Genomic DNA, 27,224 nt, shown 5'->3' with positions numbered 1-27,224 from the left:
AAGGACCAGGAACAAATATTTTCTTCTGGATGCTACATTTGTGAGGATTCAGGGAACCAAAGGCAAGACATTTGCACCACAGGCAGAAGTAAAATTGTTTAATAATACAACTTTTACATTTAATGAGCAACCAGTTTCATTATTCCGATTTCACTAACTTCCAAATGAATCTTTCTGATTCTATGAACAAATATAGAAAGGAATTACATTTACTTGGCCTTGACAACATTTTTCACTGAACGTTTGATGGATAAGCAAAGTAAATTTTTGGATTCAGGACTGATAATCATCGTTTGTTTTTGTTCTCAGCCTTGACTGAGTTTGACATGAGTTTACAGTGTGCAGTGTTTCTGGAGTGAAACTTGATCTAAATGAAGAAAACAAGATATGATGAGAGGAGGTTGTCTTGACACCAATCAATTTAATCACAGTGTGGCTACTTGTCCATACTAGCCGACATTATGCCATCCAAGAAAGCGGACTCAAAATCAGTTGCCAAGAAAGGCAAGCCACCGGAGACGAAGAAGGGAGCAAAGGACACAAAAAAGGCAGGGAAGGATGACAAGAAAGGAGCAAAGAAATTGGAGGAACCAACCAAAGGAAAGGGGAAGGACGGTGGTAAGAAAGGAAAAGGAAATAAACCTGTGAGTGAGTCGGAGGAGGAATCTGAAGAAGAAGAAGAGAAGTTGAGAAGTGAAGAAGAAGATAGTGATGAGAGTGAAGAAGAAGTGGTTGCTAAGGTGACGGCTCCTCTTGATATTGATAAAGGTAAAGCAGTTGTTAAGAATGCCTTTAAAATGACAGCTTTAAAGGGTCCTCAGCCTCCCCCAAGTGATTCACCTACAATTGATGATGAGGATGACGTGCAAGAGAATGAGAAGCTGCAAGTAAAGAAAGGGATTGATGCAATCAACCTGAAAAATATGAGTGATGTCCAAATCAAGGGAGCCTCCAAAGTCATGATGGGCTTTGCTGCAGAGGAACAGAAGAAACCCCTAGTTGTAGGAAAGTTGCAGAAGACAGCTGATGCCAAGAGTCACCTCCGAGGGGCCTCTAAAGTTATCGCCGGCCTCACAGGAAAGACTTCGCCATTTAGTTTCCCAACCAAACAAAAGCAGCCAGAGAAACCTCAACCAAAGAGAAGCCTTAAAAGCACATCCACTCTTTTCCTACCTCTTTCTAAGAAAAAGGAGATGCCACCTGCTTCTGGTAAACCTCTTTTAAGCACCACCAAACTTTTAAATGGACTTAGGCCTAAATCCACCTCAGAGGAGCAAAAACCAGGTCCATCAGGTATCCATCTTTTAAAAGGGCTTGGGCCTAAAAATACCTCTGAGGAGCAAAAGGGCGGTCTGTCGGATTCCAACCTAGTCAATAAAAAAGAGAACTCCGCTACTACGACTTCTCCTCCCCAAAAGACATTGGACCTATCTAGTTTAAGAGGGACAGGGACTATGGCTACAGAAGCGAAGGGATTAAGAGCAAAATTCAAAGGCATGTTTGGCAAAAAGAAAGTGGGATTAAGGTTCAAGACAAAAGGATGGATGTTAGCAAGGATAGCAGCCGCCACCAACTGGTTGATAGGGGGGTTGCCAAGTTCTCAGGGCCGAGGTCGAATGGGGGCATGGGCACAGCGTCAAGGACAAAAACGACTGTCATTTGCAAACAGACACGCATTGGGTAGACCGCCACGATATTACAACCACCCTTCCGATTATGACGAGGATGAGTATTGGTCTGAAGAGGATTACCACAATGGGCAGCCAGAGGACTTTGAATGCTATGATGATGAGTGGGAAAATGAGTATGGTTACTATGATGATGATGGCAACTTTTATCCCGACGATGAGTTTTATGACAATAGTGATGCGGATTGCTACACTTACCCATATGATGAGTATGAAGATAATGGTAATGAAGAGGTGGAGTATTACTATGGAGATGATGGTAAGATCTACGCTATTGTGAAAGAGCCATTTGGTTCCTCTGGCAACACCATGGAGACTATCTACAACCCATATGAGTCTGAGATGTACACCGATTCTTATTTTGATCATAATATGGGTTATGAGTATGGATTGCCACAGCAATATGGTATGGTGAGTGGTGGTTATGCTACTCTTCCAGGCTTACCCGCATACCAAGATTCAACGCAGGGATATACAAATGTTGCTGGAGTTCATTTCCCTTACCAACAATCATTCAATGTTGATGGTGGGCTGATTCCAACAGAAACAGAATATCTTTACAGACAGGAACAAATCCCTTTTGCTAATTCTACTCCTGATCAGTTCAGGGTCCCCAGGCCTCAGGTTAGATTATTTGGAAAGGAAAGACTGGATGTGCAAACCTTGCCTCCACCACCACCTCCTTCTACTCCTATGTTTTCAGCTCCATCCCTTGGTTTTGATGACCTGAGAAATCATAATGACCAACCCTTTCCCACTTACATCCCAGCACAACCCCATTTCCCAACTGCTGTTAATCACCAACAAACCCACATCATACCATTTTCACCAACGGATGAGATCATTCAACATGAGCACATGCAACTAAAGCATCCTACTCACCCTCCACTAGCCACTTCCCCTCAACATTGGTCAGCATTTTCTTTACCGCAGTTTGCCACCCAGGCAAATAAACCACCTTACCCTCAAGACCCTCCAATGTTTTTGATGGAGCAAATGCCATCAACAGTCCCACATATACAAACAGAGAATGTTTCATTGGTGCATCCACCGCCATATCCCTCAGTCGCATCATCAAAACCAGTGCATAGCATCAAACCTTCTCCATTACAGATACAAGGAATGCCACCAGATAATATGTATCTTCAATCACACATCCAGCTGGACCACTTTGCCCCTCGCTTACAAAGAAGAAACTTTACATACCAATCTCCAATAACAAACCAACGACCATCCTCTCTACAGAGACTACCAAACCCTCATGCTTCACCACAATTCCAGGGGAACGGAGTGTCAGTTACTGCTCAGCCACCTGTCAAAGCTGTGAGGGCTGGAATTGGACTTCAAAGGGCTCAGTCCCAATCACCATTTCCAAGTCCCATAACTACACCGAGAGGATCTTTCAGAAACAGAGAGGGTCAGCCCCCTGATCCAAGAATTTCTCTCAGACCCCAACCCGGTTCAAATGCATCACCTCTTCCGTCTTCTAGAGCACAAAGTAGACACCAAAGATCCCAAGTGAGGAGATCACGTTCTCCTCCTCCATCACCTCTACCAAGAGAAAGGGCTCCTCTCCCTGAGCATGCTCAGTCTCCCCCTCAAACTGTTCAGCCTACATCCATCCTTCATCCTGTCGCTCCTTCCCAGTCACAAAACACCAGCCAGCCTCTCCCCAACCGCTCCTCTACTCATAAGTTTAGAGATGCTTCAGAGAACCCAATTCATGCTCCAATGAGTTCTGCAAAACCCTCTCCAGCTAACGCCTACCCGAGAAGACAAAGTAGACACGGACCCCCTGTTACTCAACATGTAGCTCCATTCAGCTTCTCTATTCGCAGTGGCCGACGCCCTTCCTCGGGACAGATGAATGGTGTAGATGGAGTCCCTATGTTGGCAAGGAAAGGTTCTCAGCCAAGGGTCTCAACACCTCAAGTGGGCTTCCAAAGACCTACTGGTAGAGGACGGCCACTGGTACGCATGCCCAGAAACCAGTCCTCTCCTTCATTCAGAGCACCTCCTCCAAGGCCTATGGTGTCTCGGCAGACCTCATTGAAACATGGTGGCGCTTTGTCTTCTCAACCATTTGGGTTTGGGCTTCATAATGGACTTCAATCTCCCCAAGCATTTCATGGTTCATCTCCTAAAAACCATGGATACTATTCACATGCCTCCCTACCCCATAGGGCTATGAGTCCCCAGGATGTTGGAGCAACATCTCATCACATTCCCCTACCTTATCCGATACCACCACCAAGTACTCCTTCTCCCTCTCCGAGTGTGAAACAGTTTGACTACACAGCTACTGAGCCAGGCACATCCTCATTTCTAACAAACTCGTCTCAAAACCTTAAAGATGTTGGTGCCCCATTTCTCCTCCATCAACTTCCCTCTTCTCTACCCTATGCCACTCATTACACACCCCAACCACAGCAGGAATTTTACCCTCACTCTTCTGTTGGCAAGATTGCGGGTGATGCCCAGAATAGCCAAGAAGTGAGCCAAAATCCCCAACTAGGTCAATCCAAATCTTTGATGCAGCACTCTCATCTGCAGAGCGCCTCCTGCTCATCGCCTCTACAGTCCAATGCCAAACTGGACGCAACTTTTCTCTTACACACGCAGTCAGCAGTTCCTGGTGCCTCATCGACCTCGTCACCTCCACATTTATCCTCTGCTATGCATAATTCCCAGCTACATAGCAAATCATTTACCTCGCCCCTTCAGCAACATCTTTCTCCTATTGCTCATGCCTCTCCTGCTAAGCAGACTGTTAACATGAACTCTTCACTTCTCTCTGGACTTAAGACCTCCCAAATCCAAGGATCAATGTTTAAACTCCCAGTTGACACCACAACAATGCCCCAAAAACCTGTTGAAACTCAATTTACTGCAGTTGATGGAGTTGATGTTGCTGGTGGAGCAAATCAGTCATCCCCTCTTCTCTCCAATGCACTGCATAACCCAAACTTTCATCAACCTTCCTATCAACTACCTGATGGCACTGTTATAAATCAAAGTGAACCTGCTGAATCCTCTACCGTACAGCCCCTTTCCTCTCCAGTGTTGCCCTCTGCCTTGCTGAATTCCCATTTGCAGCAAGGCACATATCGCTTACCAAGTGGCACACTAGGGATCAGTTCAGAGGCCAAAACTGCAACCATCCCTACATCACCTATGCTTTCTTCTGCACTACTTAATCCCCAAATTAGGAAACCTACTTACAAACTGCCCGATGGTACTTCAGTGTTGAGAACTAAGCTACCATCTGAGGCTGTTACAACCTCCTCTGCTATGCTCTCTTCTGCGCTTGTAAATGCAAATGCCCTAAAGACCTCTTATCACTTGTCAAGCAGTTCAATTAAAATTCCACAGAGGGAAACAATGAAGAATCCAGAAAGTACAACCCAAATGATACCTAGCATGGAGATGAATTCTAATCTTCACGAGGCACAGCTTCCAGACGGTTCATTACATCAAATCCAACCGTCAACATCAAAAGCCACTGGGCCTGTCCTTTCTGGTGCCTTGCTGAACACTAGCATCCGTGGTGCCTCTTACAGACTCTCAAACCCATCACTACTGAAGGAGACTGCTCCCACAGCGGTTCCATCGGTTGACATTTCAAGTGCTCTTCACAACCCGAACATCAATCATCTTACCTACCGTTTGCCAAGCAATACTTTGATGTTCCAACACCAGTCAACAACTACGCATAAAACAGTTGACCTGTCCAGTGCTCTGTCAAAAAGCCCTAACATCCAAAAGGCAAATTTCCATCAGTCTTACAACAATATCATACCTCAATTAGGTACCCCTTGCACCCCACAGCACCACTCTTTAGATCTCTCTGGTGCCCTAAAGAACCCAGTCCTTCAGGGGGACTCATATCACCTCCCTTCTACATGTGCTGTGGTGTCACCCCATGTTCAGGATTCTGTACCTGAAAACCACTGGGCTCATGGCTGCGACGTTAAGGTTCTGGGCCTGCAACAAGATATGGATGTCTGGGGTGCAGAGAAGGTATTACCTCATGGGACAGTACAAAACCTCAATAAGTGGTCCATGTATGGAGATGAGAACTTAATTGATCACCAGCACTTGATGGCTCAGCAAAACATGGGTCGTAAAGCTGGGGTGTGTAATCTCAGCAGGGAAGGGGAACCTCAGGGTCCATGGTTTGACAAGGTAAGTGTTCTTGACAGCTTCAATACTGTAAATATGTGTATTTAATGTCTTTTAGAACAAAACCTGTGATGAGAATTGACAATCTTTTTAGCGACGAATGCTATAAAAGCATGACTTATCCCCGTGTTTGCGATTGTTATTTCAGATGTACGCAATCAGAAGCCTGCCCACAGTAGCTCAGCGGGAGCAACGAGAGGAAGATGGCGTGGAAGACATGACACAGCTCGAGTAACAATTTCTTGTATTGTACTAAAATTTTTCCAAACTGAGCAATACTTAGACAAAGCGGAACACGATTAAAGGTGTATTCAAGGATATCTTCCAGGTGGATCATCTTAACGATTGGTCCTCGATTTCGTCCGTCTGCCTTAACGACGTTAACGACGTCGTGCGTGCTCGTTCCTAGCTGCGCATGCACACTTCGAGTGTTTGTAGCATGTAGCTTCGGATTCAGCCATCTATCGTTGTAGCTCCACCGATCTCACCGCATACTTTGAAAATGTCTGAGAGCAGCAAGAAGAAATCCATCTATTAAGTGTGGCCGGCTGCAGAGACTAGTGAAGATGCAGATGAGCTTGCACGTTCCCGACGAGATTTATAAAAAAAAAAAAAAATCTAGTACAGTTTCTAGTTAAACTCCTACTTAACATTTCTGAGTGCATAAACTTTTACTAGGCTTTTTCAAGTAAATAATACAAACTTTTTACAGTGTAGGCGTTTCCCCCGGACAAGCAGGAGAGCTGGTAGGATGGTCTTCAGCATGTGCATTTTTTTTTTAGAAAAAACGGATGTTTGGCTTCTACTTCTCGAGAAGATCCTTGAATACACCTTTACATTGAGCATAAGAAACAAAAAAGAAAATAGTACAGTTGAAAATATGTTATTTATTCATTTTTCATTAGGGAGATGCATGACAATGCTGTTCTTCTCAACCTAAAAAAAAGGTTTGAACGGAATCTTATTTATGTAAGTTTCACATTCATTTATTTTAACATAATATGTTGCATTCAAAGATCAATCATTTCTATGTTTGAATTATTAAGCCTCACTTGCTTTTTTGTATACCTGTCAGACCTATATAGGTAGTATTCTGGTTTCTGTGAACCCTTATAAGATGTATAACATCTATGGGACGGACATGGTGCTGCAGTACAAGGGTCACGCCCTGGGCGAGAACCCTCCGTAAGTCGTCGTTTGAAATGGTTCGCAAGGCGTTTGGAATCAGCACATGGTTCAATAGTACAATAGGTCATTGCATCCTCTTGCTAATGTGACACGTCTTTCCTCCTTAGACATTTGTATGCTATTGCAAACGCTGCTTATTCCAAAATGATGGATGCCAAACAGAATCAAGTCATAATTATCAGGTAAGAGACCGACTCTACGCTCATCTCACAAATAAACTGTTTGAATAATTTATACTCCTCCCTGTCCATTTAAAACTGCAAGCAACTTCAGACCATTTCTGTTTAAAGTCCTAGCATGTGCGATAGCCTCAGTTATGTGTGACACTTTTCAATCAGTTCCAGTTTATAACCATTAACTGAATTCCCAAACTGATTGCCATTCATACACAGAATAAGTCATGGTTTCCTATGTGTACAGGTGCTGGTCAGAAAATTAGGATATCGAAAAAAAGTCAATTAATTTTGATAATTAGTTTCAAAAAGAGGACTTGGGACCATTGGGCAACAGACAGGGCCTTTTTTTCATTAGCTTAGCACAGACGCTTCTGACGTTGGTTTTGGTTCAGGAGTGGCTTAAGTTATGGAAATCTAAAGCTATAGACATATATATTGGTTGGTTCTTGCTGCATTCATACCAGCCTCAATCCACTTCTTATGGAGCTCCCCCAAATTTCGGAAATCGCCGTTGCTTGACACCTTTTCTGGCCATGGCCACGTTATTCTTAACACTCTCTTCATGTAATTTGGTAAAGCGCTCTGTGAACATCCAACTTCTTTGGCTATTTCTCTTTGAGACCTTGTCTCCTTATGGAGGGTGTCAATGATGGTTTTCTACACAACAGTCGAGTCAGCAGTCTTCCCCATAATTTTGAAACTTACTAAACCAGACTGAGACCAAGTCTGAGGAAAACCTCTGCAGTTGTTTTGCATTAACTAGCTTACAATGTGTTGAACTTTGTCACAATATTCTTATTTTGTGTAACACTGGATGTTTTTATTTTTGTGTCTTTCTGCCATAATCATCACATTTGAAACAAATAAAGGCTTGAAATAGTTAACTTTGTGTGTGGTGAACTAGAATAACATAAAGGTTCCACCTTTTGAAACAAATGATTGAAATAAAGAGACTTTTCCTCCATATTCTGATTTTCTGACCTAGCACTTGTATGTCAGCTTTGTGTTCAATACACAGTCAACGATTTCACACAGAATCAGTAGATTTGTGAGTAAACTGACACAAGCTTGTCATTATTTCAGTAATCAAATGGGCTGGGATGTTTAGTGGTGTGTCACGAGATAATTATTTCAACGTAAAATGCTCAATAAAGGTTGGAAAACACTCGCGTATACAGTGCTGAGCATGCCAGTTAATGTTTTTACTGTTTTTCCAGTGGGGAGAGCGGTTCTGGCAAAACAGAGGCCACCAAACTTGTCCTTCGCTACCTTGTAGCTTTACATCACACATGTAATCTTGCCCAACAGGTATGCATGCATACTATGACATGTGCACGCACACACATACTTGATCCTAACTTGAATGATGACTAATGTCCTTGTGTGTATTTTCTTTCACTCTCGGCACAGATTGAGGTAGCGTAAGGTTCCCTGCATGATTTGTTCTATATTCTGTATTATCAAGCCCATCTTCACATGTACCATTACCACATCACGGTTGCTGTGTTTTGCTGTGGCGTGCCACGTCATACATTGGCACAGGGACATCATGTCCAAAAATTACAGTTATTAGAACAACTTAAGATAAATAATTGTGATGATAAATTTCATGACAATAATATGTTCTATGCAGCCCCACTAGTCTAAATACGCTATTCTGGTTAATACGTATTGCATTAGTGGAATATGAGTTAAGCAGTAAAATCCAGCAGTTTTCATTTTGTCACTTGCTGTCGAGTGAAAATGACATCACAGTTGCTCAACCAATCACAGCTCAGCTTTAGAAAACAGGTACGCTGTAATGCAACTGTGATGTCATCTTCAGTCGACAGCAAGTGACAAAATGGCCGCCCCCTGAGATGGATAAAAACGACTGGATTTTGCTGCATAACTCATATTCCACAAATGTGATATTAATCAGAATGTCATCTTCAGACTAGTGAGGTCACATATAACACATTAATGTTCAGAAATTTTCAAGGTTGATTTCCCCTTCAACGTCTTTATCATCCAGCTTTGATGTTGAAATATTGTGTGTTTAAATGGCTGCTATTGTAGATACTTGAGGCTGCTCCTCTGCTGGAGTCATTTGGAAATGCCAAAACTGTACGGAATGATAACTCCAGTCGCTTTGGGAAACACATGGAAGTCTTTATGGAGGAGTGAGTATGATGCTTCTGCTAATGTCTTTAGTCTCAGAACCCAACAACTTCCTTTTCAGACACTCTTCTTTTCCACACTTCTTCTGTTTAGTGGTGTAATCAGTGGTGCCATAACTTCTCAATATCTTCTGGAAAAGTCTCGCATTGTCTTCCAGGTGATGCTTGCAGACATTCATCATCAGGTGACTCATGTGCGTTCAAGGGGGTGTTTAATGCCACGTTTGTTTCCTCTTCAGGCCAAAGATGAAAGAAACTACCATATCTTCTATGAGATGCTGGCAGGTCTTCCTTTTCAACAGAAGCAGACTTTCTATCTCCAGGAGCCTGAGACTTACTATTACCTCAACCAAGTGGGTGACACTTTGCTGCGACATCTGGAAATCTTCCTCAAGTTTCTATACTATTTCACGTCATTATGTGCTCTCTTGTTTTCCCACATAGGGAGGGGATTGTGAGATTACAGGAAAGGATGATGGTGAGGACTTCCAGCGTCTGCTTGCTGCCATGGAGATCCTCCACTTCACCCCAGATGACCAGTCAGCCATTTTCAGAGTTTTGTCTTCCATACTGCACTTGGGCAACGTCTACTTTGAGAAATATCAGGTCATGTTTCCGTAGAGATGCTCACAGCCCACCACTGGGGTAACCAATAGTATAAGACGGTTCTCGTTTAACAATTTATGTCGTTGGCAGTGCCATTCCAAACAGAGACTTCTCAGATTATTCATGTGTACCTAATGAAATGACCGCTGAGTGTAGTATGAGTCAGTATTTCTAAAGATGTCTCCCTCTCCTGCACTTCAGACTGACGGCCAGGAGGTGGCGACGGTGGTGAGCGCTCAAGAGATCAGGGTGGTAGCAGAACTGTTGCAGATCTCTCCAGAAGGCTTGCAAAAAGCCATCACTTATAAAGTCATGGTCAGTATTGACAAGTTTTGTTTGCATTTTTAACACCTCTTTATAGATAATGTTAATGTCCAGGATGCACCCATTACTGCCACATACCTGCAAGTAATGTCAAATGATTTGTGTACAGTTTCATATATAAGTCAGTGTTAGCACAAAACCTTCAGCCTTCTACTAGGATGAAAAGATGTCAGAAAAAGCCTACTAGAATATCTGAACTTTATTTGTGGTTAATCAGAGGTACTTTAAATTAATCTAAACATTTTGGGCTCTGCATTACCATTCAGGCAGGCCCATCACTGACATGAGATCTACTACTCCTACTACTACGCACTTGCGCGATATTAACAGGCAACATACAATCACAAGGCCATCAACATTTGATTGAAATGGACATTGTCATGAAAAAAGTGTTTTGGGAACATAAAACAGCTGCTTCATTATGTCAATTTGGGAGTATTATTTAATGTATTGTAAAAAATCATTCTTTTGGAGGAAAAACACAAATTGCATCACTCAAATGATGGATTTTGGGATCAGCTATTTACCTTTATGCAGCTATTGTGCAACCTGCTCACTCTTCATTACACACCGCGTACATATTGTAGGACTCATGACTCATCTTCTTCTGTCTTCACAGGAGACGATGAGAGACAAGATTTACACCCCGCTGACTGTGGAAAGTGCTGTAGATGCCAGGTAATAAATACGTAGTCAAATTTAGTCACATACCCAGCATGCTTTTCTTTCATTTTTATAGCAGTCCATCACATGAAAACAGAAACAGCAACGGGATATTTAGTTTCCAATCAACTTCATGCAATTGTTGTCTAAAAATGTGCACTTTTTTTCCCCCTCATTGATGACTCTATTTTGTCTTCTAGAGATGCTGTTGCCAAGATTTTGTACTCGCTGCTCTTTCATTGGTTAACAGAGCGGGTCAACACTCAGGTGTATCCTCGTCAACACACTCTCTCCATCTCCATACTGGACATTTATGGATTTGAGGTAAACTACTGTAATCGTCTGGTGTGACCTTTTGCGGTTTGATAAGATGTATCGTCTTCCTAAAGCTGCTGTATGTGACTATGCTCTGCGTGTGTGCTAACAACAGGATCTGGCCTACAACAGCTTTGAGCAGTTGTGCATTAATTATGCCAACGAGTACCTGCAGTTCTTCTTTAATAAGATAATTTTCAGAGAGGAACAGGTAAGTTGCTTGCACTAAGCAAACAACTCGGATAAGGAGTGTTCATGCAAAATATAGACTATTTGGCACATATCAGTTTTATGATTCCCATGCAGGAGGAGTACAACAGGGAGCAAATTCCATGGCAGGACATACCATTTAATGACAACCAACCCTGCATTGACCTCATCGCAGCTAAGCCGCATGGCATTCTGAGAATCTTGGATGACCAGAGCTGTTTCCCACAGGTGAGCAAGGGAAAGCGCATTTGCATACTGTGCATATGCTCGACTTTGTTATTCTGCAAGTCAAACCTCTGGCGTGTCCGTAGGCAACAGATCATACGTTTCTCCAAAAGTGTCACTATCACCACGGCAACAACTCCTTGTATGTGAAGCCAAAGATGCCCCTTCCCGAGTTCGCCATCAAGCATTTTGCTGGACGTGTCACTTATCAGGTACATTGATCTGAACTAGTTTGTAGACACGCAATCTGGTACGATTGACCGCAATAAAACAATCATTTTGTACAACACTGTCAGAAAGGTGTTAATTCCAGTTGTTCACTTAGTTTTTCAGCTCACCTTTTCAGTGAGTATAGAAACTTGTCCTACTTTAACCTTGACCAACTTTAGGCTATTTAACATAAAATCATCTGTTTTGAAGCCTCGGAATAACATGAAGTCAGTATGGGCAACGTGTATCACTCTCCGGAGCATTCACTGAATTGAAAGGGATACTTGACTCATTGAGCCATTTTCAGCAGTAAAAAGTCCATATTTTGTTCAGAATTCATTTGATGACTTCATTATTTTTTATTGTACAATTAATACCTGTAAAAACACATTTTCCACTGTCATCACCTGTGCTGAAGAAATAGGTAACGACCACTCACAGCTCACCTATTTTTCGTGTTTGGTCAGCAAACTGAGCCATGATTGGTTGTTACCTGTTTCCTCAGCACAGGTGATGTCATCTTCAGTCGACAAACAAGTGGCAAATTTAGTTTTAAAAGGTACTAATGCTGCATTCGAGGATGGTCGGAAGTCAGATATATCCACTTTTTTTTCTTCTTTCCCCGACCTGAAAGCGTTCGAGGCGAAAGTAAACAAACCAAAATGGCGGATAGTGATGAATTGCTTTTTATTTTGGTCCTCAAAACTCATTTTGAACTCCAGCAAACTTACCTTCTCGCAATTTTTATTTATGTATTGTTTTTATCTTATTTCATAAGCATTCAAGTTTACCGTATAATTTCATGCAGAAAGATAACGGCATATTGTCACGTACGTTGTGTTACGTGAAGTTATGTCGAATATTTATGAATGAAGAAAGCTATCTAGTTTTATACTCAAGTAAATTATGTTTTACCATTTACAGTGTTTCCAAAGAGGTCAACATTGTAGAGTGACGTCATTTGCAGTCCGTCGGTGAAGTCAGGGTCCTTTTTTTGGGGTGGGATTTCTGAGTTCGAGGGGGGCGTTCCCGTACACACTTCCTGGTTTGAACTCGCAAAAGTCCGACTTCCGACCATCCTCGAAAACAGCATAATTGTTCATAAAAATAATGAAGTTATCACATTAATTATATATATTATATTATTCAATGAGTCAAGTATCTCTTGAACCTTTGTTGATGTTCTAGCATTCTCTCTTGATAGACTTTCCATGTCTGTGTGAATGCTTGCTCTAGGAATTTTGTGTTTTTAATCAATAGTACTAGTAGCAGGACGTATCATAAAATACATTGGAGCAGTCATAAAGCTTCCTAAAGTGGCACTGGATTGCAGTCGGGGACAGCAAAAAACGTACAACCCCCCCCCCCCCCCCCCCCTCATGTTAATGTTGCAGGTTTACAAGTTCCTTGATAAAAACTACGACCAGGTCCGTCAAGATGTCCTGGACCTGTTCATTAAGAGCAGGAACAAGGTGAGAGAAGCATCTTTAAATATATTAAACAGTGAGTTAAATGCTCATCCTGCTGAACATAAACCAGATTCTCATCTGCCTGTGGCTGATATTGGGTTGCGTGCATGTAAAAAAAAAGAAAAAGAAAAAGGTTCCCATCTTTTTCTTGGTCAACCACAGCACAAACTTACTGACTTTCAGATGGTGTCAAACCTCTTCCTGGCTCACGCAGAGGTCCTGGGGCAGCAGAGAGGAGGCCAGAAAAGCAGCACGGTCACCAGGAAATACCAAGCATCCACCGTCAGCAGCAAGTTCCAACAGTCCCTGCTGGAGCTGGTGGACAAAATGGAGAGGTGAAATACACTGATAAACACGGAGAACAAGTTGAAAGATTTCTCATTTGTATTACTTTCATTCGATTTCAGGTGCAACCCGTTTTTTGTCCGCTGCATTAAGCCAAACAACATGAAGGTAGAGTTTAAAAAGAGCCAGCTGGCAACCCCGCAAAATGCGGTCATTAAAGAAATCTTCACATGTGTGTTCAGCATGCAGGTGTGTTTGAAGACGAACTGGTCAAAAGTCAGCTGCGACACTCCGGCGTCATGGAGACCATCAGGATTCGTAAAGAAGGGTATCCTGTCCGGATGCCGTTCTCTGTCTTCATGTTCAGGTGAAATACTCAGTTTTCTGATTTTGACTTTAAAGAGGAAGTCAACCCCCCCAAAAATTCTTGACAATAATAGGTTCTACTAGTCTAAATACTGTATTCTGGTTAATATTGCGTTAGTGGAATATGAGTTAAGCAGCAAAATCCAGCATAAAAAAAAAAATCGATTTTGCCACTAGCTGTTGAGTGAAAATGACATCACAGTAGCTCAGGTCTCAGGTAACAACCAATCACAGCTCAGCTTCAGAATACAGGTGAGCTGTGATTGGTTGTTGCCTGAGCCCTCAGCACCTATGATGTCATCTTCAGATGACAGTAAGTAGTAAAATGCCTGAGGGATAAAAATGGCTGGATTTTGCTGCATAACTCATATTCCTACACATGTAATATTAATCAATGTAATGTTTAAAGGGGAAGACAGCCTTAAACATTTTTGGCAATAATATGTTATATGTGACCTCGCTAGTCTAAACATGCGATTTTGATTAATTGAGTTAAACAGCAAAATCCAACCATTTTTTATCCATCTCAGGAGGCGGCCATTTTGCCACTTGCTGTCGACTGAAGATGACATCACAGTTGCTCAGGGCTCAGGCAACTACAAATCATAGCTCACCTGTTTTCTGAAGCTGCGCTGTGATTGTTTTTTTACCTGAGACCTGGGCAACTGTGATGGCATTTTCACTCCACAGCAAACCGCAAAATGGCTGCCTTCTGATATTGATAAAAACTGCTGGATTTTGCTGCTTAACTCATACTCCACTAACGCAATATTAACCAAAATACCATATTTAGACTAGTGGGACTGCATAGATCATATTATTGTCAACAAAAAATTGTTGTGTTTGACTTCCCCTTCAACTCCAAAGCATCCATCTTTATTGTGAAACTTAAAATCCATCCAAGCTCAGTTTGAATATCACTGAATGCATCGAGGTGTTTGCCATAGATATAAATCACTGGCGGGAATTCAGCAGCTTCCATCAGCCAACGGCGACAACTGTGTGCTGCTGCTCGGTAAGCTGTGTCCTCTCAACCCAGAAGACTACCATGTCGGGGTCACGAAGGTTTGCTCCTCCCTACGGTCAAAGTGATTATACAACTCAGATCAAAAAGAATCCTTCACAATATGTAGCTTTGTTGTGCTTTTTGCAGTTGTTTGTGAAGGAGGCCGTCTACCAGCTGCTGGAGAGTAAACGGGAGCGCTGTCGCCAGTTTGCTGCGCTCACCCTGCAGCGTTACGCTCGCATGTACTTTGTCCGGAAACGCTACGTGGACCTCCGCAACATGATCATCAGGCTGCAGGCGCATTGCAGAGGCTTTCTTACGAGGTGGGCCACAAAGCCCTAATCTCAAAACTATTTGCTTTTAATAACAATTTGTGTGGTATATAATGGATGAATGGATACTAATCTTAACTGTTGAATTCTCCTACATATATTTTAGAAAGCACTATGTGAAAATGAGGGACAATCTGGTTCGGTTCCGCTCCCTTGTCAACTTTTATATCAGCCGGAAACGATATGTCAAGGTACACAAGTGATATCAACCACAAGCAATAAAGAAAAAAATATTTCACATCCAAATCCGTTGCTCTTCCTTTGCATCGCAATGCCTTCCGCTTGACATGGTTACGATTGTCGCCGTCTGCCTGCAGATGAAGATGACGGCCCAGCGGAAAGCTGAGGAGGAGAGGAAGAAAAGAGAAATGGTAATAGCAAGCTCACATTCCTTGGCACGCTGTTACACTTGATTCCATTGTAGATTAAAATCAGTCTCCTACCAGGATCTGATGAAAAGAGAAGTGGTAAATGTTACACACTTGGTGATCCCCGCAGAGCTCGGTGCTCTACTGCAAGCAGCAGGAGGTTTGTACGCTGTCTGTATGGATTACTATGCAACACGTATTTATGGTGACTGATTGCTTATCCCGTCTCTTTTCTCTCTGTCAGCCAGGCGAGAGTTGCACTCCGACTGCTTGGCTCTGCTTCAGGCTCCTCATATCCAAGAGTCCTCTTCCAGTCAACTCACTCTGCCTCTGGACATCAATAACTACCCCTTCTATAGTTACGTGCTCAACTACTTCAGAGTAAGTGTGTGTCCGCCAAGTCTGTCAGTTCGTTTACAGGAAATGCTTTGAGGCAGCAAGAAAATTATTTTGTTACTTGCTAAAACTAAAAGAAACTCCATTTGGATTAGTTCCTACCTTCCTGCATTTGCCTGAATTCCATCAAGATTGACACATTAGTCGCTCATACGTCACATAATGAATTGGCACCAATATTTGATAAGTTCTTGAACGTGTAATGACCTCCTTTCAAAGAAATGTTGGTCCATCATAAACAACAATGAAATCATTGAGGTACGCCAGTTCTCAGGTGTATATACACAGTACAACTCTGACCAAAATGTAGAAATAGTTTTAATCACTTCAAAGTCAAACCAGTGGTGTTAGGCTTTCTTATGGTAAATAATGCACTGTTACTAATTAGTAGAATATCAACTTTTTTTTTTAAATTATACACGAAAAACACAATATCATACATGCCCAGATCACCTAACTGCTTTGAAATACTGTAATGGCAAAATATTAGGGATGTTTGATACCACTTTCTTTCAGACTGATGTCAGTACGAGTGCTCAAATATTGAGTAGTCACCGATACCAAGCACCAATACCACTATTACTTGTGATACATCAAAGTTCCCCCAAAAAACAATGACAGGCAATTATAAAGAAAGACCTATGTATCCCATTATAGAGTTTCTCCTTAAAATTGCATGTAACTAGGGGTGTTCGAAAAAATCGATTCGGCAATATATCACGACATTACAGCGCACAATTCTCGAATCGATTCGATATGCGGCCGAATCGATTTTAAAATATCAATTTTTTATGGGAATATTCAACAAAACGTCTTACTTAGGGTTAGGATTCACACATTAAGCATGGAAGAATGTTATGTTAATGGAACATTAAGCCTTAATATTTTATTTCAGTGCTATTTAAACATGAAACAGACTGCAACCTGCTTGTTAAATTCAGTGGCATGTACAAGTTTACTGATTAGTATTTTCTAAATTTGAGTTTAAAAAAAATCGCAATAATCAATTTCTAGATTCGCATCGGGATTAATCGGTATTGAATCGAATCGTGATGCGAATCGAATCGCCAGGTACTAGGCAATTCACACCCCTACATGTAACCAATGGCAATCATCTTTTCTAATTTCTAGTTCCTGATTGTAAAATAGCCACAAGAGGGCGGCCCATACTGATACCAATACCTTAAACTTGACGAGGTATCGGTACTGGTACTCGCTCATCCCTACAAATGTAATAGTGTATCCTTTAGAAGTATGCATAACTCATTCTGATCCACGGGCAATACAATTTTCCTTCTTTTAAATATGCTTTATCGAGGCACTCCACCAAACATAGAACTGAACTCTACCACACACGCACGCACGCACAGTTTTTGGAGTTTCGAGAGTTCAAACACTCACAATTTCCATGTTTTTGTCTGGAGTGGAATTTAAACCTGGACACAAAAGTGATGCATTATAAAATGACTACAAAGTACAATGTCCCCTCGGAATTACATTGGAATCAATCCCGCAATCAATGAATGCATCTTTGTGGTAGGAGCCCAAATTCGGGATGTTGATGACACCCATGGAGGCACCTCTAACCTCCATAGAAGAGGACCTGAAAGCAGAAGCTCTGCAGCTTTTCAACATGGTAGGCGGACCTTGTAATCTCGCTTGGAAGTCAAATGATGTCCCACAAATGCTTTCTTTGTTTTGATGTATTCTTCCACAGGTGCTACGATTCATGGGCGACCCTCACCTGAATGGCGCTCAGGAGAACACGTTTGGCAATTACATCATCCAAAGAGGTCTCTCGTCTCCCGGGTTACGGGACGAGATCTTGTCTCAGGTGGTCAACCAGGTGTGGCGAAACGTCAACGCTGACAATGCAGAGAGAGGCTGGCTTCTATTGCTTGCCTGTGTCTGCAGCTTCGCTCCCTCACCGCAGATGGACAGATATCTACTCAAGTAAAAGCACTGATGAAATGAGTTGGTCATGAATCATCAATCAATGTATGACATTCATGATGGGACGTTTCTCTTTAGGTTTGTTTCCGACCACGCTGCCACTGGTTGCCAAGCATTGCTACAACATAGGCTCATCCAAGCCAGTCAGAAGATACAGCAGTGTTCAGGCTCCGCCCTTGAGACCTCACGGACCTATCCGCTCTCGCTGCTGGAGTGGACGGCCAATCGGAAGAAAGCTAACATGGCGTTACGTGTACATTGTTTTGACGGTAAGAAGAACATCTGATTTGTTGATGACAATTTTGATAATATTTTGAATTGACTTCTGTTTAAAGCACTAACTGGCCACGTGATTCTTCTCCTTATTTAGGATCGTCATTCTTGTGTCCAGTTCACTCCTGGACCAGCGGCGAGGATTTAGCGGGAGACATCCTGCACCACAGGTGCTCATTCAAAGTTGATGATTTTAATAAAAGTCAATCAAATAGGGGCTTCAGCTCTAAACAGGCACAATGCTTCAATTAGCCTCTCTCCAAATACACCAGTCGGCTATTAGGGGAAATACCTCATTTGCATTGTGGGGTTCTTGCAGGGGTGTTTCGGACTGGTGGAGAGGGAGTTCTGTCCTGATGAAAGAGCACGGCCAGTGGGTGGAATTAGCCGGTCACGACTACGTGATGGACCTAATCGCAGACCTGGAACTTCCAAATGACTTCCCAAAGCAGAAAAGCTACTTCATCATTAGTACTGACAACCCCACGAGAGTCAGAGCCAATACCAGCCTGTCAGCACAACACATACCCCCCCCCCCCCCCCCCCCACGCATGACATAATACAGTATTATCATCTCTGAAGCTTTTTTTTCTTTCAATTTTATCCTAGAACATTATTTGGAAGCGGCTTTGATTCAGATGACGAACCTCCACCTTCCCTTCCACTGAGCGCAGACTGCAGACCAGCCTACAGCCTGTCTGACTCTGACGGTTACCACAGCCACGGTGCACACACGTGCACCTTTCACTGATTGATTGATTTATTAATTGATCATTAGTCATGCAGTTGTACCTAATAAAGTGGCCAGTGGGTGTAGCACAATGCAATGGATTGAAGCTGAGGATCTTTCTGCTTTATGTGCAGTGGAATCTGATGCTTTCAGTGATGGTCAGACTCAGAGAGGAATGGACCGCTACCTGGACAGCCTGTTCGATCCCGTGCTGTCTGACAATAGCATGGTAAGTGCACTGTTTTATCTACAAAGACAAATCTACATGCACCTTCTAATGCACTGAACAATTTATTTGACCAAGAACCCTGAATTATAATGAATAAATGAATGAATTAATGAATAAATAATGTGAGCCTCAGCTAATACAGTATACTATATGGAAGAGATGAGATTAGGTTACAGTGTCACCACCTACCGTAGTTTACTGTTGCACAAATTGTTGACAATGCACAATACATACAAGCCTAATGGAATTCTTGGTTGGAGTTTCTGTAGATTTCAAACAAAAATGAACTAAGCATACACCTCATTGAATGTACTAGAGCTGTTGAAAGAATCCTATTTGTTATATATGCTCACATTAGGTCAGTGGTGGGCCACTTCAGATTTTTAAAATGATGGCATGTTAGTAGATGATCAAATGTGCACTTTAATTGGGTATGTAAAATGTTTTATTTTAAATAATAAATACAAATATATATTTTTTTACATTTTTATATTCTTTTATATCCAGGGGCATCTTTGGTTCCCCACTCCTGGGTAGCACAGTACAGTCCCCTCTATAGCACCTGTTCATTAACTCTTTACTAAACAAACATTTTTCTGCACTCATGACATGTACTTCTTCTTTCTCTCTGTTCTTGTCCTTCGTAATTCCCGCTGTATGTCCGGACATGGAAAAGGCTGGAAGCCTGGCAGCAAGAATGAAGGGTGGCGGTGGCATCAGCATCTCAGAAGGAGGAAGAGGAGACGGGGAGAGTAATCTAGCCCCAAGCAGGTCGTATCCTCCCGGAATACACCCTGGAGGTAAAGATTTTTTTTTTTAAAGTACTTTTTACTTGATGTTTTCTTTCGCTTTAGTGATAATTTAATTTACCAAATCTGTATATGTTTATACTGCTGTGTTAAACTTCATACATTTACAGAATCAACTAAAATCTAATTTTTATTACCCCTTCTTTGTTTTGCAATTCACCCTCTTTTCTTTTCCAGTTGCATTAATTATTAAGATTTGTAGCTAAAATGCTTTGTTAATGAATGGTGCAATTTTAAAAATAACTTCACCATTTATGATTATTTAGAATTGAATATAATCTGCGTTGGTTTTTTTTCCTGCACTGGGGAAATTCAAATTCAAATTGCCTTTTTTTATTCAACCTCATGAGAATCTTAAAATCAATCCATATATGATTGATTTGATGTGTTAATTTATTCCCATATTATTCAAGGTAGAGTGTCTTTGTGATATTTAATTGAAAGGTTCTAACTGTACGCTTCATTAAGTTTAGCGACTGTAATGGGCACTGTTCCTCCTCATGGTTAATGCATTGACAACTATTCAGTGTAAGCACACATGGCCCACCTGATATCCTTCACTCTCATTCCCTCTCATAGTTAAAAGCTCATTTTGTTGCTGCCAGTCTTTCAATAACTATGTGTATGTGGGAATGTGTATGTTGTGTGTTTTTCATTTCAGCTGTATGTTTTTGTACAAATAGTTAAATGCACATTTTTTTCCATGTGACCTTTTCTTACTATTACTCCAATGTACAATGTGGAAGAAAATTTTGCATTTTTTGGCATCTGTTTCTCTGATTAACTCTTTCTGATACAAAATCTGCGAATATGTGTGACTTTTCTATGGTTGAACATTTTATTGCCATGAATACCGTATGTATTTCCCTTTCACAGATGACCATAGCAATTATATTCAGTTTAAACCGAAATGTTTCCTAATGCTTACATCTACCTTGCTGATCCTCAAGCTGTGCCAGTGCTCCCAGTAGCGGGAGGGATGATGCCACCTGTCCCTACCATGCCCATCCCCTCTCACCACCATCACCATGAGCAACACCAACAACAACAAAAGCAGCAGCAGCCACAACAATACCACCAATACAACCGACCCCAACACCCTCACCATCAACCGACTTCATCCACTTCCACACATGTAACCCCCAGTCAGATTCCCGCTCATGCCCCACCTGAAGCCCCTTCTATGGGGCCCGCTGTTTCCCCTGATCCTGTGAGTGCTACTGATGTAGCATCACATGGCACTGCTGTCCAAGGTTTGGTGTTGCCCCCACTTCCACCCATGCCTGTTATTTCAGGCTTGCCTGTTTTGACAGGTTCGTCAACTACAATAATGTAGTGGAGTTTTTTTGTTTTTTTTAAGCATGTGTGGCCTTAAGGCGTGATAAAGTAAGTTCTAAACAGTATTATATGTAGTGGGATGTAAAGTCCTACTATGGTGTGTTTTAACGCTTGCTGTGATTTTTTATTATTTTTTTTGTTCTGTTCAGTCTACTTATATTTTATGTGCTTGTTCTTCAGAAACAGAGCAAGCAGTACTGACTCAACAGCAGCAAGCCATTATCAACCAGCAGGCCATCATTCTGGTACAGTGACTAATATAGTGGAAACATTGATTGTGCTCAGTACCCATTTGAACACAAACCTGTTCTTGCTTATCTCTTTCTGAATTTGAAATTAATTGAATGATATTTTCAATGCGATGTGTGATTCTACAAAAAAAAATTCTGTACTCCTATTTCTATGTCAGTGTTTGAGCAGGCATTCTTATCTTCATGTGTGCAAATCAAAGCCTAACATAAAGCTTAGGTCAATATTTTGATGATGGTCTAAGTGTGTTCTACAGGCCCAGCAGATGACCATGCAAGCCATCGCAATCCAGCAGCAGATGATGTCCTCCTTCCCCGCCTCTCAGTCGCCGCCGCTACATTATTACGCACATTCGCCGCAACGCTCTCGCACGCCCAGCCCAGTAAGCAGCAGACACACACGCATTATACTTTGCTGTTGTGCAAGCATGTATTATAGACAAATGCGTACCAACTTGTGTGGCCTCCTCAATCTGTGCAGACTAGAGAAGATCGAGAAGATTCTCCATCAAGGTCCAGCTCTCACAACATTGGTATGTTTGTAACCTGTTTTGCATAGCACAATTCAGATCTCTCCAAAATCGGAATCCCTCTTGCTCGGATCCAAGTCTTGGTTCTGGCTGGGCCATTCAAAGACAATTCACATAGTTGTCATGAAGCCACTCTTTTGATACATTGTACAAATGACATTTTGTGGAAATTTCAGCATGTGCCAGTATGAATAATGTAGAAAGCGTGTACAGTATATCTAGTTTTGTTCGAAGCAAATAGTCATCCAATGTCATTATTTGAATAATTCATTTCTAGGTCCAACACGTAGCCCCCCTCCAGACGATGTGGTCCGTGCCAGTGCGAGTAACACTGAACGCATGGAGCCCAGCCACGATATCAAAGACATCATCAAACAGCACCAGCCTGCCAACATGACTCCCTCTGGTCCTTCCATTAAACGGTAACATGCACATGGTTAATTTGGTCAAATGGTCCCAATGACATCTGGCTACATGTCTTTAGGAAAGAAGATGGAAATATGTTTATGAAGAAGTCAGACCCCCATGATGAAGCCATGGAGATCCTTAAAGACCAAATGGCCAATCCACCTCAACCAGTACATTACACATGCATACACAGCCATTTACACACTAACGAAATTTCACTCTGACCTTTTTTTTTTTTCTCAGACTCAGAAGAAGTCTCCATTATTCCATCACAAAGAAGAGAGCGGTGATAACAAAATCAACAACCTTAAGGAACCAAATCACTCCAACATAGGCCAAGCTCCTCCTACAGGTGAGATTTGGATCACGTGATTGCCCTCATGTGAGAAAGGGGAGCCACGGTCATCAAAGCACTTTTTAAGGAATGCAGTGAAACACAATAACACAACAAGCACTCATGCAAGAATTGCTCAGATGGCCACATCTCACACCCAGATACTCCTTCCTGTTTCTACTCGTTAAAGAAAATTGTGTTTGACTCGTAAATTTTCAGGTGAAAAACCCCCATCCATCTATTTATCTATCTATCTATCTATACCGACCGACCGACCGAATGAATGAATGAATGAATGAGTATATGTGTATATATGGATATATGTCTGCGTGCATGTCCAGTCTGCAGAGAGTTGCCAGTTGAAAATGAGGCCCTCCAGACTCAACTCCACAGCAGGACCAGTGATGACTATTACACCTACACCAATGTCCCCTGGAAACTTTACCTGAGGAAGGAGGTGCATTTCCAACTGCCAACACAATTCATCGATCAGCAAAAATGTGCTTTTATACAACCATTTTTTACATTTGTATTTCAAACTTCTTCCAGGTGTTTTATCCTAAAGAGAACCTCAATGATCCGTTGATGTTGGACCTGGTCTTCAAACAGGTTGATTTTTAGAATTCATTGTTACACTTACATACATTTAATCAACATTATATTTTGTTTGCAACATACATAGATTACACTGTTAAGCAAGTGTTTTTTCAAGGCAAGGAACTAACTTTTAATAGTAGGATATTTCATTTATGTCATTTTTCTGTAGGTAGTACATGACACGTTCTCTGAGGCCTGCATTCGTATCACTCAAGAAGAGAGACAAAAGATGAAAACTCTCTTTGGTAAGTAAACCAACCGTGCAATAGGATTGTTTATATAATGATAGTCATAGAGTTTAGACTAAAGATACTGTATTATTTGTATCAAACAATTTGATATACTACTTATCCTGTGCAGGACTATATGGAGCTTTTATGACATGAAGCCATGTGACAACTTGGACTGATCGCTAGTCAATTTCAATATAGACTTATAATTACATATTTCTTGCAGTGGAAAATCAGGTGGATCAGGTTGCAGGAACTCACCCTGAGAATGTGAAGAAAAAGGTGGTTGCCACCGCAAGAGACTCATGGGAGATCTACTTCTCTCGACTTTTCCCAGCTTCTGTGAGCCATTTGTTAATGACGTCCAACCATTCCAGCTTAAGATACTGAATATCCGGCTGTCTGTTTGTTATGTTGTCGTGTCTTGCAGGGCAGTGTTGGGACGGGGGTGCAGGTGTTGTCTGTGTCACATAAAGGCATTAAGCTGCTTAAGTTGGTGAGGAGCAGCTCCACTGCTCCAGACTACTTCAGAGTACTGAGGCCTTACAGGTGCATCTTAATTAGGGTATAAAGAAATTACATCAGAATAATAATCAAAAAGAAAATGTAATGGGAAGTATAAATTAGTCTGTTATGAACAAATGTATTGGGACCATTACTCATACTGGAAGTTAATGAAGGGATATGTATATGCAGTGCAGAGCATTCCTCGTCTATCCCCACGTAGTTGGAAACATAAAAATTATCCCAAAAGATCTTGGTAAATTGAACACATTGAGATCCAGTGCCTTCCCCGATCAAATCATTTCTTGATGTCTCACTCTCAATATGTTTCTCCACAGATTGTAGCCATCCCAAAAATCATTTCATGTAACGTTTACAACATCCTCTATCTGTTTGTGACTTCCTGTGCAGCTACTCGGACATCCTGTTTGTGTCCGTTCCATCAAAAAACATGTTGGAGTTCAATCTCGTCAACGAGAAATTGATCCTGTTCTCCGCCCGGGCCCAGCAGATCAAAAGTATGATTGACTACTTCCTCACAGAGATTAAGAAGGTCAGAGGGCTCTTTTTTTGAATGCATCTTAGACACTCACTTCTGCTCCCAATAGTAACATAATGAATGTGGTACCAGTACAGTGAATCACTGTGTCGTCGTAAATCAGCATGCACAGATTTGTTTGTACACTATAATAACGTCTTGTCTTAGTGAGACAAAAAGTGCGTTGTCGTCATCATGTGGCATCTATAGGTACAGTAATGACAAACTTTGTAGGCTTTGCACTAGCATCCCTTAGATCTTAGATGAGAAATGGATCAGCTGGGGAGTGGGAGAGAAAAAAGACAAGACAATGTGAACAATGTACACCAGAGCAATGCATTACATGTCAACATGCTGCGCCTCTGCCAGGATTCGGAGTATGTGGTGGCAGTGAGGAACTGCATCAATGAGGACAGGATGTTGCTGAGCTTCCACAAAGGGGACATCATCAGACTACAACACATGGATGGCCTGGACGCAGGTAAGACCAACATGTGTATAGCCTCTCTGTGAACCACATTTACTTTACCTTTATAATGTACACTGTGTCATGTCTCTTTGTGTGTGTGTGTTTAGGCAAAAGTTACGGCTGCATTGTGAAGAAAAAGGTGATGTTACTGGAAGAATTCAAGAGAGACACCCCTGACTTTGGTACCAGAGTTTGTACCTTGTTGGTGACTAGATTGTAATGACATATTGCTGGCATCGAGCCAAAACCTTGTACCTCCGAAATTTTTAGGGGACCCCCCAAAATGACATGTTTGTAGAACTGTTAACATTGCCATCAAAGTAAGCAAGCCATTTTAACACTTTTGGCCAATAATTTGCAAAAATGACACCCACACATGTGGATTGACTAAAAGTAGAAATTTTTGAAAAAATTACAAATGAATTGTGACTTATGAGGTTGTAGACCGATGCCAGCAATGTTAAATTAACGGTGGTAAAATGGTGCTTGCATACATTAGTGTAGCATGTGTGTGTGTTTTTTGGGGGTGAAACCCTGCAGTGTTTGCACATGCATTTGGTACCGGGGTCTTCAGGAATGTATTTCCCATAGCAGTTATGGAAACAATGCTTGATTTATAATATTCGAATAACATCACACTATACAGTGGGGTAAAAAAGTATTTGGCCAAAATCCAATAGTCTATGGGAAACTGGCCAAATACGTTTTTGCTCCACTGTAACAATTTATCTTATGCTTCTCAATTAAGAACATATTTGACTCAAAACCACCCGTCCACCCAAACTTTCTGCTGCGACTATAAATAATATATGTCTATAAAATTGTTGTAAGTTCATCTGTGCAAGGGAGCTAATACTACTTGTGCACTCTGACAATGACAGCGCCACTGCCACCTACTGTAGTGGATGTGCAATAGCACTTTATTCTAGTACAGCAAAACAAACAAACAAAAAAAACATGTTCCCCAAGGTCATGCACGGCTTTTTGCGTTTGTGTGTACAGGCTGGCGTTTCGGGGCAGTGTACGGGATGTCGGGAGTGTTTCTGAGTGAACATGTTCGACCCGTGGCTGCTCCGGACTTCCTGCTACTCCCGACAGAGAGGGCGGAGCCTCGTGACAGACAAGGTCGCGTCGCTGCCTCGGCTGCTGTTGCCGTAGCGTTGGGCTCATCGGTGGTGGCCCAAGAGCTTGACCGCTCAACAGAAGTATGAATGTATTTAATCATAGCACAGCACAATCTAAATGGACCGTTCTTATCTTTGTAACAGCAGAACTTTTTATTCAGATGTTGTGTTTATGGAGTACAAGAGTGCAAGGATAACAGAGTGCTATTATTTATGGTACCAGGTAGTGAAGGACACCTATATGGAGAACCCAGATGAGGAACTGGATGATATGTCGCAGTATGGCAGTCAGTACCACATGATTGAGTTTGCCAAGAGGTACTTCAGAGAGGCACAAAGAAACAGGAAGTAAGACCCCGCATCACGCCTTTTACAATCTAACATAACACTGTCAAACATTTCTCTGAGTCATGCACAGCCGCCCACCTTGAAATCAATGTCAATAAAACAAAAGAAATATGGTTCGACCCGCCCTCACCCCAGCACCCCATCGTCATAGACACGCATGCAGTTGACACAGTAGATACTTTCTAGAAACTCACCTTTGATCAGCACGCCACGGACATTCAAAAAAGAAGTCAACAAAGACTGGCAGCCATTCGTTAACTCAAAGGACTTTATGTTGCACCCCACCTCCTGCTATTACTTTACAAAAGCATTGTTCAACCCATCCTCCTGTACTGCGGCACATGTTTCTTCACCATGGTTTCTGTTACCAACCGCACCAAACGTACACGCATCA

The 27,224-nt window shown here is 41.9% G+C and overlaps 1 protein-coding gene across 3 annotated transcripts in view; it reads left to right on the top strand.

The window, feature by feature from the left end:
* The first annotated feature begins 1,454 nt into the window (after window positions 1-1,454).
* myo15aa (myosin XVAa) overlaps window positions 1,455-27,224 on the top strand; it is a 33,089-nt gene continuing 7,319 nt past the window's right edge. Inside the window, exons 1-51 of one of the 3 annotated variants that reach the window (XM_086077248.1) lie at window positions 1,455-5,873; window positions 6,019-6,101; window positions 6,776-6,839; window positions 6,946-7,055; window positions 7,166-7,240; window positions 8,452-8,542; window positions 9,293-9,396; window positions 9,488-9,551; window positions 9,633-9,746; window positions 9,838-9,999; window positions 10,201-10,314; window positions 10,943-11,001; window positions 11,187-11,310; window positions 11,417-11,512; window positions 11,608-11,739; window positions 11,823-11,948; window positions 13,341-13,418; window positions 13,599-13,750; window positions 13,823-13,868; window positions 13,943-14,067; window positions 15,014-15,131; window positions 15,220-15,395; window positions 15,511-15,595; window positions 15,722-15,775; window positions 15,851-15,932; window positions 16,017-16,153; window positions 17,709-17,804; window positions 17,886-18,121; window positions 18,200-18,390; window positions 18,492-18,564; window positions 18,714-18,905; window positions 19,004-19,119; window positions 19,259-19,352; window positions 20,017-20,153; window positions 21,113-21,475; window positions 21,681-21,745; window positions 22,006-22,131; window positions 22,230-22,281; window positions 22,556-22,700; window positions 22,763-22,856; window positions 22,930-23,038; window positions 23,362-23,477; window positions 23,570-23,629; window positions 23,787-23,862; window positions 24,074-24,189; window positions 24,278-24,396; window positions 24,763-24,904; window positions 25,259-25,370; window positions 25,466-25,540; window positions 26,361-26,563; window positions 26,706-26,830. In XM_086077248.1, coding sequence (XP_085933374.1) covers window positions 1,455-5,873; window positions 6,019-6,101; window positions 6,776-6,839; window positions 6,946-7,055; window positions 7,166-7,240; window positions 8,452-8,542; window positions 9,293-9,396; window positions 9,488-9,551; window positions 9,633-9,746; window positions 9,838-9,999; window positions 10,201-10,314; window positions 10,943-11,001; window positions 11,187-11,310; window positions 11,417-11,512; window positions 11,608-11,739; window positions 11,823-11,948; window positions 13,341-13,418; window positions 13,599-13,750; window positions 13,823-13,868; window positions 13,943-14,067; window positions 15,014-15,131; window positions 15,220-15,395; window positions 15,511-15,595; window positions 15,722-15,775; window positions 15,851-15,932; window positions 16,017-16,153; window positions 17,709-17,804; window positions 17,886-18,121; window positions 18,200-18,390; window positions 18,492-18,564; window positions 18,714-18,905; window positions 19,004-19,119; window positions 19,259-19,352; window positions 20,017-20,153; window positions 21,113-21,475; window positions 21,681-21,745; window positions 22,006-22,131; window positions 22,230-22,281; window positions 22,556-22,700; window positions 22,763-22,856; window positions 22,930-23,038; window positions 23,362-23,477; window positions 23,570-23,629; window positions 23,787-23,862; window positions 24,074-24,189; window positions 24,278-24,396; window positions 24,763-24,904; window positions 25,259-25,370; window positions 25,466-25,540; window positions 26,361-26,563; window positions 26,706-26,830 — 10,223 coding nt within the window. Of the gene's footprint in view, window positions 5,874-6,018; window positions 6,102-6,775; window positions 6,840-6,945; window positions 7,056-7,165; window positions 7,241-8,451; window positions 8,543-9,292; window positions 9,397-9,487; window positions 9,552-9,632; window positions 9,747-9,837; window positions 10,000-10,200; window positions 10,319-10,910; window positions 11,002-11,186; window positions 11,311-11,416; window positions 11,513-11,607; window positions 11,740-11,822; window positions 11,949-13,340; window positions 13,419-13,598; window positions 13,751-13,822; window positions 13,869-13,942; window positions 14,068-15,013; window positions 15,132-15,219; window positions 15,396-15,510; window positions 15,596-15,721; window positions 15,776-15,850; window positions 15,933-16,016; window positions 16,154-17,708; window positions 17,805-17,885; window positions 18,122-18,199; window positions 18,391-18,491; window positions 18,565-18,713; window positions 18,906-19,003; window positions 19,120-19,258; window positions 19,354-20,016; window positions 20,154-21,112; window positions 21,476-21,680; window positions 21,746-22,005; window positions 22,132-22,229; window positions 22,282-22,555; window positions 22,701-22,762; window positions 22,857-22,929; window positions 23,039-23,361; window positions 23,478-23,569; window positions 23,630-23,786; window positions 23,863-24,073; window positions 24,190-24,277; window positions 24,397-24,762; window positions 24,905-25,258; window positions 25,371-25,465; window positions 25,541-26,360; window positions 26,564-26,705; window positions 26,831-27,224 lie in introns of all 3 variants that reach the window. The other 2 variants (XM_086077256.1, XM_086077265.1) reach the window with 2 other exon arrangements.

Source organism: Leptonotus elevatus, chromosome 1 (assembly GCF_054856555.1).
Source record: "Leptonotus elevatus isolate MCC_2025b chromosome 1, RoL_Lele_1.0, whole genome shotgun sequence".
In the NCBI taxonomy this organism is placed as follows: Eukaryota; Metazoa; Chordata; class Actinopteri; order Syngnathiformes; family Syngnathidae; genus Leptonotus; species Leptonotus elevatus.
The sequence above is the reverse complement of the archived record's forward strand: the minus strand, read 5'-3'. Positions and strand labels throughout refer to the sequence as shown.